This window comes from Mus musculus, chromosome 2 (genome assembly GCF_000001635.26).
Source record: "Mus musculus strain C57BL/6J chromosome 2, GRCm38.p6 C57BL/6J".
NCBI lineage: Eukaryota > Metazoa > Chordata > Mammalia > Rodentia > Muridae > Mus > Mus musculus.
Window position 1 is genome coordinate 28,907,680 of NC_000068.7, and position 12,294 is coordinate 28,919,973.

At 55.0% G+C, this 12,294-nt stretch overlaps 1 protein-coding gene across 9 annotated transcripts; it reads right to left on the bottom strand.

Annotated features, from left to right (window-relative positions):
- On the bottom strand, positions 1-10,305 carry Barhl1 (BarH like homeobox 1). 9 transcript variants are annotated; one of them, NM_001355434.1, is made up of 5 exons: positions 8,839-8,989; positions 8,631-8,668; positions 7,535-8,328; positions 3,663-3,885; positions 1-2,243 (listed from the first exon to the last, which is right to left on the bottom strand). In NM_001355434.1, exons 3-5 carry the CDS (start codon positions 7,998-8,000, stop codon positions 1,949-1,951), a joined length of 984 nt encoding a protein of 327 aa, NP_001342363.1. In that variant the 5' UTR covers positions 8,001-8,328; positions 8,631-8,668; positions 8,839-8,989; the 3' UTR covers positions 1-1,948. The 9 variants fall into 9 exon arrangements, with proteins under 9 accessions (NP_001342363.1, NP_001157658.1, NP_062319.1 ...); XM_030251885.1 differs by having other exon boundaries at positions 7-2,243; positions 8,502-8,668; positions 8,839-9,741; XM_030251886.1 differs by lacking the exon at positions 8,839-8,989 and adding an exon at positions 9,754-10,305 and having other exon boundaries at positions 1,290-2,243; positions 8,502-8,668.
- Positions 10,306-12,294: the final 1,989 nt, after the last annotated feature.

Here is a 12,294-nt window from a genome sequence, read left to right on the forward strand (position 1 = left end):
TTGTCCTTTGATAGATTTTTAATATGATTTTAAAGAGTTTTGTTTGGTCTCATTCTTATTCAATGAGATTAATTTAAAGCACTTATCCCCTGGGTTTAAGTCAATCCGTGTAGGATTTGGGCAGGGTTTGTTGCTTGGGGGGTTTTGTTTGCAGGAGGCTATGAGAGACTCCTTTCCCACTTCATTAACCCTGAGTTGGGGACAGTCCCCCTCACACCCCACCACAGCCAGATCGAGGGATTTACCAGCCTGCATTCACATGCAAAAGAACTTGAAAGCCGAGGGGCTCCTTGACTTAATTAGCTGCTGTGCATTTTGCAAAATTAGAATAATAGCCCCACCATCCCAGAAAATAAAAGCCTGGGTGCGAGGATGCTAGTGGGTGGGGGAGGAAACAGTAGCCAAAATGGTTGGGGGGGTGTCTTTCTGAACACGCCCCCTCCCTCCACTGCCTTGTTCTCTCAGGTTAGGCCAGAAAAGCTGGGAAGGTGCTTGGCTTGCAAGTATCCAAACTCCCAAGCATTTCTTCCATCTGCAGGTCAGTGTGCTGCAGGTGGTGTGGGGGAGGGGAGCACCTGCGCCCAGGTCCCGGGAGACGGACCAGTGTCAGGAGATGACCTTGGCCCTTTGAACGTGATCTGGAGTCTGACTCCCCTGAAATCTCAGAGCCAGAGGCGGGTGGTTGATCTGCCCCCTCCCCTGCTCCTATTTCTCCCAGGACTGGAACAAGGGGAGGATGGAGAGAGAGCAAAGGGTTGCCTAACGTGGCGTCGCAAAGGCCCATGGGATCCTACCAGGCATTAGAGACTAGGAGCTGCGGGTAGCCAGAGCGGGGGGCGCCGGGCGGAGGAGGGTGGGGCAACGGGGAGCAGCCTCGGAGTCCATCTGTCTGCCCCGCGCCCGCAGGGCCGGGCACCAGCTGCCGGCGCCCTGGCCTGAGCCAGATGAGTCGGCTCAGTGAGTGCTTCGCGGCCTGTCGCGCAGCAGAGGGAGGCCGAGCGTTGGCCTCGCCCGTGACCTCCTAAGACCGTGTGGAAACGGGACAAATCAGATGAGAAGGCCAAGAGCCTCGGGGTGGAAACGGGGAGACCCCTGGGAGTCCAGCCCAAGTCTCCTAAGCATGACTACAACACCCAGGAACTGGGGAACGGGACAAGAGGGAGACGAATTCTCCCTCTTCTTGCCAGTGAAAGGATCTGTAGTTCCAGAGGTGCCAAAGTTATTTATGGAGGAAGGAGTGGGGAGGGCCTGAGCGGGAGCCAACGGAAGGTAGCGCGGACAGGCGCCTAGTCATTTGTAAGAAGTTTATTTTCACATTTAAAAAAAGATAACCCAAGAGGTCTGGCTGCCCTGGGACCTGGGTGGAGGGAGCGGGACTGGGGGCCAGGATGTGTGGGCAAGCCCTCTTGGCCCCTTCCTGCCCACCCGGGATGGGGAGGGCACAGGCCACAGACTCACTGATTCACTGACACGGTCACGGGCTCATGGGTCACGAATAAATAACTTCATATACACTTTGCACACTGTATGTACAGCTCCGCTGCTAGCCCGGGGCTTAGGAAGAATAAAGGAAATGGGAGGGAAGCTCCGTATAGCGCTCCCACTCTGTCCCGCAGAGGTGCAAGAAGGGTGGGCCCCAGGCCTGGGACACCGGCGTCCCCTACCTGCTGCTGAGGGGACAGGGGGCACCTGGGGAAGTCCGCAAGGATCCGGGGCTTGGTGAGAGGTGGGCAAGGACGCATATGTACATCCGGCGAGTGTAAGTAGCTCCTGGATGGAGCAGCCAAGAGAGAGGACGTAGGGGAGGGGTAGCCTCAGTGAATTTCTCCCACACGGGGACACTGGGCTGCGGAGGGGAGCCCAGCAGCCCTGCCCCGGGGCGAAGGGAGGGACCCACGCCCAGCCTGAGCTGGGGGTCCCAGAGCATGGTTTGGGGCAAGCGGGAGCTTCACCGGGGCTGCGCGGCGCGCGGGAGGACGCCGGGCAGCGGGGGCAGCGGCGGGGGCGGCTCGCTGGCGCCCTGGAGTCCGTGGATGAGGATGCGGGGCACCAGAGGTCTCTGAAGGGCAGGAGGTGGCGCGCTGGGTCCGCGGTACAGATAGAGTGCGGCACCGGGGTCCAGATTGGAAACCAGACTCTGCGGGTAGAAATAAGGCGACGGGAACATTCTCTGGAGCGCCGAGTAATTGCCTGCCTCCGCTAGCAGCTCCAGCCCCACGGCCGTCTGTCGCTTCCATTTAGTCCTAGGAACCGAAATCAAGACAGACGAAGGGATCACAACCTTTACCCCTTCCTAGTGATTGGCACCGAGAGCCGCGAGATGGCCAACGGGGAGCATGCTAACTTGTTAATAAATAATGGAGTATCCATGTCAAATACACAATGCAACATACTCTTCCACTGACTTTCCATGACTTTTGTCCCCATTTTACAGATTAAAAGCCTGAGGTATTTCTAGTTTTCAAGACGATCTGCAAAGTAGCAAGCAGAGCCCCTGCTCCAAGCCAGATTGTCTGACTCCCAAGCGCACTTACAAACTCCTGTGGTAGGGCTCCTGGGTATGCTTGCCCTGGGAAGACCCCCTAATGAAAGTGGTGGAGCTACCTACTGGTAGCCTGTGTCCCGCCCCACCCTTACCCCTTACCCAGTCCCATGTAGCCCCAGAGGCTCGGACTTGAAGCAAGTAGGCTGGGTCTGCAAGCGAAGATTTCTCTAAAGGAATGTACACTCTTTCTCTCCCAGCCTACCCACACTCTCCCAGCGTGTGGTGGGATAGCCCGGAGCCCCACTTGGCCCAGAAGTTGAGAGGCCTAGGGCAAGGTTTGAGGAAGTCAAACCTAAAGGTTCTATACCCACCTGTAGTGAGGTTGGGGATGCCTGCCTGGGTTCCAGTGAGGCTGAGGTGGGCTCAGTCACACTAGCCCTGTCCCCACCCCCCTGAATAATTCATCATCATCATAATTGTGTAATTACTGCAACGAGCCTTAATTATTGATGCCTGAAGCAGTAATCGGTATTTATTATTAATGCGGCTGTGTGTTCTGAGGCTTGTTTATGGAAGGCATCATTCCTGCCTCTGCTATGTATGTGGGAAGTGTGGGTCACTATGCTGTCTGTGTACGTATGGTGTACATATCTATTTAAGTCCTATGAATGTCCAAGAAGGAGATTAAGAAGCAGGTTCAAGACCAGTGTCTTAATACCAGTTTCCCATTCCTCTCTGTCCCAGAGGATCTGGCGTGAGGCAGAGAGCCCCTTCTTGGCTGTCCGTGCTAGGAGGTCCAGGGAAGAAATGCTCTGAGATATAAGCAGTCACCACTGGCTCCTACTACAACCACCTCAGGGACCTCTCTGCTTTCTGGAGACTGGGGCTGTCACTCTCCCCGAAGGGCTTGGGCCTTCCATTCCAAGAGCCCAGAAGCCTCAATGCCAAGCCTGGGGCTGTCCTTGGGGACTTGGGCTGAGATGGAGCAGGGCTTGAAACTCTCTGTGTAGGTCCACCTGTCCTGGATTCCAGGCTGATGTCCTTTCTGCCCCTCACTGTGGGACTTAGGGCACAGTGAGTCTTTTCTCAGAGCCTCAGTTTCCCAACTTTTGCAGGTTGGGGGCGACCCAAGGCTCCAGAAGCGCCCAACCGATCCCGCCCCACAGCGAAACCTCACCTGCGGTTCTGGTACCAGGTCTTGACCTGCGTGTCGGTGAGGTTGAGCGAGGCGGCTAGCTCCATGCGGTCTTGCACGCTCAGGTATTTCTGCCGCTCGAAGCTACGCTCCAGCTGCGCCAGCTGATGGTCGGTGAAGGCGGTGCGTGCTTTGCGTGGCTTTTTCAGGCGCACCGGGGGACTGTCCCGAGAGCTGGAGATCTCGCGGTCGCCCTCCTCCTTCACTGCGGAGACACAGAAAGCATGTCAGGGCTTCCTCGGGTCCCAGTCGTCAGAGCAGAGACCTCTGGGGTCCCATAGCACCCAAGCCCTTGGGGATGCTACGGCCTGGCCATCGGAGCCAGGATTCCCAGCCTGCAGAAGGGTGTGAACTATGAGCGAGGAGGAAACGGTGTAGGAAGTGAACGGGGCCAAAGCCGCTGGCAGCTCCCTGAAGAAACTCAACCCTTTTTCTCCCGCCTCACTCCCCCACACCGGGGGAGGGGGAGATAAAGACTGCCAGGGGCAGACCGGCCTAATGTGTCACTGGCCGAGAATGGATTTCTGGAGGATAGTCTCCCTCGTTTGGGCGCAAAGCTCGCGTAGAGAAACAAAACCCTATTTGTTCCTCAGCATCCCATCGTCTCGAAGGGAACATAATTGTGCCCACGCCTCACCGACCTTGCGTTAGCCAGGAATCTACAGAGATGGCTTCCTAGACCAGTTTCGAACTAAGCGGATGGAAAGCCGGCATGGTCGGCATCTGAGAGCGCTCGGAGCTGCGAGAAATACCTATGTTGTCCCTGGGCACGAAGGGCTGCGTGCATCGCAGAGGTCCCGGCTTCGCTGTGCCCACTGTGGCTCCCAACCCACCCTCGCTACAGCCCTCGGTTGGGCAAATGGCCATCTGTTCCCGGCTCCTGAGGTCCACCGTAGACAGGACAAAGCTAGATTAGTTCGTTTTCCTCTATTTTCGTTGGGGTTGACTTAACAGAAAACACACGTTTAATTGAACAAGTTGGGCATTCCCATCTCCATCTCCCAAGGAAAGATTGGAACAGAATAGTCCACTTCTCCCAAAATAACCCTCTAGACTGGGGCTCCCGCCCACCCTACCCCTGCTTTCTTTATCTTCTTTTACGGTGAGTTTCATTCATTGTGCGGGGCATTTGCCATGACAGGGTTCAGCTGAATGTGAGGTGATTTTTCTCTGTAGGAAACAATAATCCGGTTAATTGAGCCACTGGGGAGGGAGGCTTTTCAGCCGGAATGGCTGTGCTTCGCGACAGGGAGGGAGCCTGAAGCCCTAGCACCGGAGCGCCGGAGTCCCGGAGTAACTGCCCCAGACGGCCTTCGGCCTTCAGCTTTCGCCTCCACTGGGAGGCTTTGGAGCCCGCAGGGACAAAAATGACTTTTCTCCCTTGAAAGCCTAAAACTTATCCTTATTCAGACCTCAAACTTGATATTGCAGAAATCTTACTTTACCCCCTAATTATTTGGACTATTGATAACAATCGGCCATCCCGCTGGAGTGGTCGGTTGTTTGTTTTTTAGACTTTCTTCCTTTCCGAGCTCTGCTGGCGCCTTCGGGACTCCTGCAGTTCTGGCTGTCTATCTTGTGTCCAATTTTTTAGAGTTCGGCCTCAGAGCCGCACTCCATCTCCATCGTACTAGAGCCTGGGGACCAGAGATCTTTGGTGGGGTGAAGCCTGGTTTGGTTTCTCTAAGAGCCCAGAGCTCCAGTACTGTTGCCACCCGCGCTACCTCCAAAGCCCTGTTCAACTTCAGTAATTACTGTTTAAGAAATCTTTCACACCAGAAACTTGTGATGAGACTGGCCTGCTCCCCACCCCTGCCTGCAAGAACAAAATGACTCAGTGGTTTGTGGCTGTGGTGAAGGACTTAAATGCCCCTCTGGGCTGGCTCCTGTGTCTGTCTCTCAGTTTAGCTTCCTAAGTCAGACTTTGCAAAAGTCACCCCTGTTTGAGATGTGTGCTAGGCATGCTCTCTCTCTCTCTCTCTCTCTCTCTCTCTCTCTCACACACACACACACACACACACACACACACACACACACACACACAACCATTCACTTCAGAGACTTTTGTTAAGGGCAAAAGCAACAGCCAGTGCCTAGGGGTGGCTGGAACTTTCTACAGCATCTCTGCTCCAAACCCGTTTAAGTGATACTTAGCCGGCTCTCCGCTCTCTCATCATCTCCCTCCTCAGATATCATCAGGGACAGGAGAAGAAAATTGATATTCCAATTATCTTAAACGAAATGGAATCTCTCCTCAAAATCCTGCTTAGGGGCAAAACCATAAAAGGAAGTAACTTGTTTGTACAGCAGTGCTGGACCCAATGGCTCTTTGCCCTAATCATGAAACTAGGTAGAGATGGTTACAAATTGTAAGTAATCACACACACACACACACACACACACACACACACACACACACACACACCTCTCTCCAAGGTGAGTTCTCTTTGCCTCTCTAAACAGGCCCCTGGGAAGGGGGAGGCAAAAGGGCCAAGTTTCCAAAAACACCTTCTTCTGCGTGCTGAGTTTGGAACTGGGAGCATTCTAGATATTGTGGTTCCACAGCCTGGTTGAAGGCCGCCTAGCCATTTCTACTAAGGGAAGAAGAGAGAAAGGAGACCAGGACCTGATGGGCTTCGGTTTGGAGCCTGGGTCTACCCTCAGAGGAATTCTTGGTTGAAAAGAAGACTCAAGAGACTCTAACTAAATTTTGTGAAATTTAGCACAAATAGAGACCAGGAGGTGCATGCAGCAATGACGCTGTCTTCATGGCATAGCATTCACCTGAGGAAGAGGCTTGGGGGATCTATAGTTGTAATAGTTACAAGTCCAGGAGCAGTCTCTACCAGGACTTGATTTTCTGCTGCTTGGCAAGAGAGCTCCATCCCCTGATACCTTTGACACTCTGTGGCCTCTGCCACTTCACTTCTCCTGGGAAAGAACTTTGAGCTCCTGGACCCAATAAGCAGCTAAAGTCAAGGCAGAGCCATAAAGAGAAGATACAAAACTAAGCAACCTCTTTCTTCTCTCCTCCCTCCCCTCTTCTCTCCTCCCTCCCCTCTTCTCTCCTCCCTCCCCTCTTCTTTCCTTCCTTCTCTTCCTTTCCTCCGTCCATTTAATACCACTTCAGCTCCCTTCGTTAAGACAGAATGAAGAGGGAGCCATCACAGAGATTCCCAAAGAGAAAGTAGGACTAACTTGATAACCACTCAGAAATCTCTGGGTCCTGGCCACAGCCTGGTGACCACTGTTCAACCCACTGAAGACCCAAGTCAGAGAGAGCTGCTGTGTAGGTATGGCATTCTTCCCCCTCCGCCTCAGCCTCAGACCCTAATCCAGCCAGCCACCTGGCCTCTCTCTTTCTGCATGGTTCGCAGGCCTAGACTACACCACACTCAATGGGTGGGGAGGCCCACCTTTTCCTCTTTTGGGAAAATTCAGATTAAAAGCTAGACAATTTGTACTGTACTAAGGGCTCTGATGGGAATTTCCTACCAGGCTCTCACTCCAACAGTGCAGCAGCCTCCAAGCTATGCACTGTTGCAAGCTCTCCTCCCAGGGATCCTCAGAAGGTGAGGCTCTTGCCAGAGTTTGCTTTGTACACCTGGGGAGGCTTGCTCTCCTCCACACACAGTATCCTCCCCAGCTTCTCCGAGCCACACACGCTGAACTCTTTGTTGCTCCAGGACCTCAACCTTTGGAGCTGGTAGAGAGGTCTAGAGGAAAACCAACTCTCGGCCCCGGCCTGAGAGATCCTGGAGATGACTATGTTCCTGTCTCCAAGTGTGTGCTCTCAAGTTTTACATGTCACTTTTTAGAACCCACCCACCCCGCTTTTCCCCTTAGTTTCTTACCTTTGTACTCAGAGTCTGATGAAGCGCTGCTGACACTTTTGTCCAGCTTGTCTCGAAAGTCCTCCCCGGCCTTGGCCGCAAGGCGGCCCCCAGGCTCAGGGGCTGCAGGCTGCCCACTGCTAGAGTAGGGTGCACAGGCCGCGAGAGGTTTGCAGTCAGCAAGGATGTCCCTGATCAGAAAGGAGGAGGTGACAGTTCGCGACTGGGCTGGGGCTGAAAGCTGCCCCGGTTGCAGGTGAGAGTCCAAACCTGGGCCAGATGCTGCACCAGGCCGCGAGGTACTGGTCTCCAGACAGTCTCTTCCGGGCGAGGCTGGTGAAGAGCAGTCGCTACTGCTCTCTGAGCGTGGACTCAGCTCCAGGGGTGAACGGCAGTCCCCAAGCAAGGGGTCCCCCTTGGGAAGGGCGGGGCTGCCCGCTCGGTGGGAGAGAATGGAGTCAATCCCAAAGCCATTAGAGCCTTCCATAGCCAAGCTGCAACCTGTCCTCCCCAAAAGCTCCCCACCCACCCCCAACCCCAGCCGCCGCTGCCCCTGCCCCTAGCTGCGGGCTGGCATGGGGAAGGCGGGCAGGGAGCCTGTGGGCACCTTGGACGGAGTTCAGCCTTGGGGGAGCCCGGGAGCTCTGGGCCAACCTCCTCTGCGCATTACATCCAAAAGGGCTCAACGCGTCTTCTGCAGCACCGCGCCGAGCCGCCGAGCCGAGGGGGGGTGGTGGTGGGAGTGTCAGGAGGAATGGGAGGAGGGCGCGCCAAGTTGGGGAGAGCCAAAGGGTAGAAGAACGGCCCGAGGATCCCTTAGGCACAGAAGAAACACGAGGTTGATGGAATCTGAATAAAGATCGTCTTTTGAAAAAACAAAATCCAAACCGCACGCTTCCTCCAGGCAAACGGTAGCCCAGGGCAGGGGTCAGCACGGCCGATAGCAACCGGCCGGGGCCGCGTTACGGGCAGGCAGAACAGAGCGCACCTGGAGGCCTCAGCACCGCGGACAGCGACAGCGGCCCCGGGATCGAGCAGCCCCACCTGGCCCCGGAGCTCCTGCTCGGCCCCGCCAGCACCGTGGACAGCGCCCTGCGGCTCCCACCGCAGCTCTCACCTGTCCTCCGCGCGCGCCTTCGCCGCCACCCCCACTTCCTTTAAAAAAAAAAAAATCGAACTTGGGTCACTTTTACTTTAGGACTGGCTTTTTTGTTGTTGTTGTTGTTTCTCTCTCTCTCTCTCTCTCTCTCTCTCTCTCTCTCTCTCTCTCTCTCTCTCCTTTTTTTTTTTCGTTGTGTTGTGTTTTTTTTTTAAAGGGGACTCACCCACGTGTCCCCGGAGTGATGACGCTGATTGGTTCGGGCCGATTTTGGGGGTGATGTCACGTCTCTACAACCCGCGGCCCGATTCTTTTCCAGTTTGATTAAAAGAGACACTGAATTAATTACAGCACAGACCTAACTATTTACCGGCGATTTCCACACAGTTTGCTTTCATTAGGTCAGCGATGACGCCTCTAATGAAGATGATTAGCCAAGGGGGGCAGGGACCGACCGGTGGGAGGAGGGCCAGCTGGGCTGCGTGGCCTGGAGTTTGGATGTTGGGCCTTGAAAGCCTTCTCCTGAGCTTGTCCACAATTATTCCAACTACTTGACCGAACCGGGATCCTATCTACATCCCCTTTCTTCCTCCTAATTTCCCTTCCTCATCCCACAAAATGGCAGCATAACCCAGTGGAGAAAAGACGTGGATGTGTAGGGAATCCTTTTCCTAGTACAAGAAGCATTTAAAATTTTATTTTCAGGGTGTTTTGCTTGGGTTCTAGGTCTCTTCACTCTCTCTCTCTCTCTCTCTCTCTCTCTCTCTCTCTCTCTCTCACACACACACACACACACACACACACACACACACACGCCATGTAGAACACCACAATTCTCTCCTTGCCTCTGGGCCTACTGGGCCTGCAGAAGGTTAGGACTGATGTCTTTTGGAAAAGAGACCAGAGTGAGGCCTAATTCGGAGGCGAGAGCTGAACCGTGGGAAAGATCAAGTCTGGAGCGTTAAGGGGACCCACGGATTTGACTGTGGCCTGAGCGAGGCGGCACAAGAAACAAGGCAGTGACCTCTTCATCCCCAGTCAGTGGCCTCTCTAGGGCGTATGTCCTGAGAAGCTAGTGTTTTTTGGATAAGTGTGTGTGTGTGTGTGTGTGTGTGTGTGTGTGTGTGTGTGTGTGATGTACCTTTAGACAGGACAATGCAAGTTCTGAGCTAGCACGAGGATGTCTAAGGCCGACCGTGGATAGCCTGGACTCTTCTTTCAAGGCAGTGCTAAAAATGAAGATTGGGACTTTCCCTCTTCGCCCTCCGGACCGCGCTCTAGTTCCGCTCCTTTGTGGGATCAGCCACTGCTAGTGCAGGGGCCCCGGTCTCCAAGTAGCTGCAACGGGTCAGGGGCCTGGATTCTCTGGGCTCAGCTCCAGGGTGGACGGTGCCCTGGTCTGCGAGAGAGCGGAGTTGCGCATCTGGGCAGCAGGGGCCCCGCGGCTCGCGGGGAGTCCAGACTTTCCTCTTCGGCTCGCCCCTAACCCTCGTTCTTGGCCCCTGGGAAACTATCCGTGGCCCGCGTCCGGCTCGGCGACCAAGGCCGCCGTAGAATCGTTCAGCGCCGCAGCCCGCAAACGCGATCTCGGCCGGGAGTGGCCCCTCGAAGCGAGCAAAACGGAAACTTTGTCCTCTGCCGGGATGGGCCAGCGGTGGCCTCGCGCCCGGCTCCCCGCGCGCTCCCTCTGCTCCGGTCGGCAGATTGGAAGCGGCCGGGCTATCGGCCGGGCTGGGAGCGAGGGCCCGCTGCTCCCGGGGGACTGCGGGTGGAGCTCGGCTGCAAGCTGTCGGGGAGGCGGGAGGGCGGGGGCCCCGGCCGGAGCTCGGCGGCCCCAGCGCTGGGCGCCTCCCGCTGGGCCTTGCCTGTCTTTCTTTTCAATTTGGTGGATGGGGATGCGGAGTCGTCATAAATCACCATGAGCGAGATGTCTTGGGGCCTTCCCTGCCAGCCTCCAGCTTGGGCTTCTCTGCCGCTGCAGGAGGGTCTCTATCCGGTCGCCCACACCTCTGCTGCTTCTCACCTTATGAGGACTCATTTTTCGTAGCACCCTAGGTCCACATGAGTTGCAGATACCTCACTCTTTTGGGACCTGTAAGCATTATAGTCACGGCCGGCAAAGAGCTGCGGTCTCCGTCTCTCTAGATGTGTCTCCAGCCTCCTCGGCCTCAAGGGTTCCTAGCAGCTCCTGCCTCGGCCAGTTTTCTAAGTCTTATTCTTGGGCCGAGATCTCAGTCCCAGCAAAAGAGAAAACCAGAAGAAAAGAAAAGAAAAAAAAAAGTGAAGCCGATAGTCTCACAGATCAGAGCCCGAGAAAGCAGAGAGGACAGTTCGAGCCTTCTCAGGGCAGGGAGAAAAATAAACCAGGCTAGAACCCAACCTCTTGCAGCGCGAGCTGGCTTCTCTATACTTCTCAGAGGCCCAAGGACATTTAACAGCTGGTTAATATAACGTTATTAGCACTGAATTATTGTAATCTATAGAAATTCAAAACATGCTGCGTGGGTTGTTTCGTTTGAAATTTAGGGTATAGCCCTTTCTCATGTGCTTGCTCTTTTCCAACTTAGGGCATTGACCTGAGAGGTACTCCACCACACACCCCCGCCCCCCCCCCCCAGCCTCCATTATCTGGCAGGCTCTTGCATCTTCAGCCTGTCTGAAGCAGCCCGGGTGAGTGTGTGGCTCAACTGGCCTTGTGCTTATCTGGGAAGGAAATAGGACTGGAAATTTTTATCAAGTGGTCCAGAGAGCCTGGATCCAACCCACTCTTCAACAAGAAAGCCTGGTTGGCAGGAAGGGGTGTCCTAAGAACGATGGGGTCCTAAGAGGTTGGGTTTGGAGCCTCTGTAAGTTCCCAGCCTCTCTGAGTACCCTTTTCATTTACTTAGTACACAGTAGGAGGTTGATCTGCCACCCCAGACACTGGTTGCTGTTCCCGGTCCCCTCCCCTCCGGAAGATTTGGGGCCCTCAAAGAAAGGAGCGAGCTGAGCAGTCTGATTTCAGTGAGTGTTACTGCAGGACCCTGGGCTGTCACCCCAGCATCTAAAGCCCCTCTTTCTGGCTTCACATTCAGCACCCCAGATCTTTCTCCCCAGCCTCCCACCTCCTCTAACAATTCCCTGCTCCAGATCCCAGTTCCTACTTGCCTCCTGGGCATATGTGAGACAGATTACCTCTCATAGAGCTGGAGCCCCTGCAAACCCCAAAACCACCCTCCCAGATAGGTGTGGCCAGCGCAGCAGGTGTAAGGACACTGACTTCAGAAGCTCAGGCCCCTCCCTGCTGGCTTTGAACTTGTTGCTCCTGCTAGGGGCACACACAGAGCCTTCTCCTAAGGCATAGGGTAGGAGGGTCCTGTGGGAAGAGTGAGGCAGCCTGCCTTCTCCATCAAGGGCCACAGACTTAGACTCCCCTTTGAGTCAAGGCTAGACCTGGATGCTTCATTTTTCCAGTTCCCCACCCCCTCTCTTTCCCGGCAGGCACCACATTCAGCCCTGGAATTGCACACAGGCTCGGTTCTGCTCTTCCTGCTTGCCTGGCTCTGTAGGCTGAGCCATACAGAGAAGTCTCTGTGTCTTTCAGGATGTCTCCGAGGTCTGTGCTAATATATACAAAGGGCCATCCTTCAAGCTTTGGGTCACTTAAAGAACAGGGCCAGGTGATTCTGAATATTCACTCAAG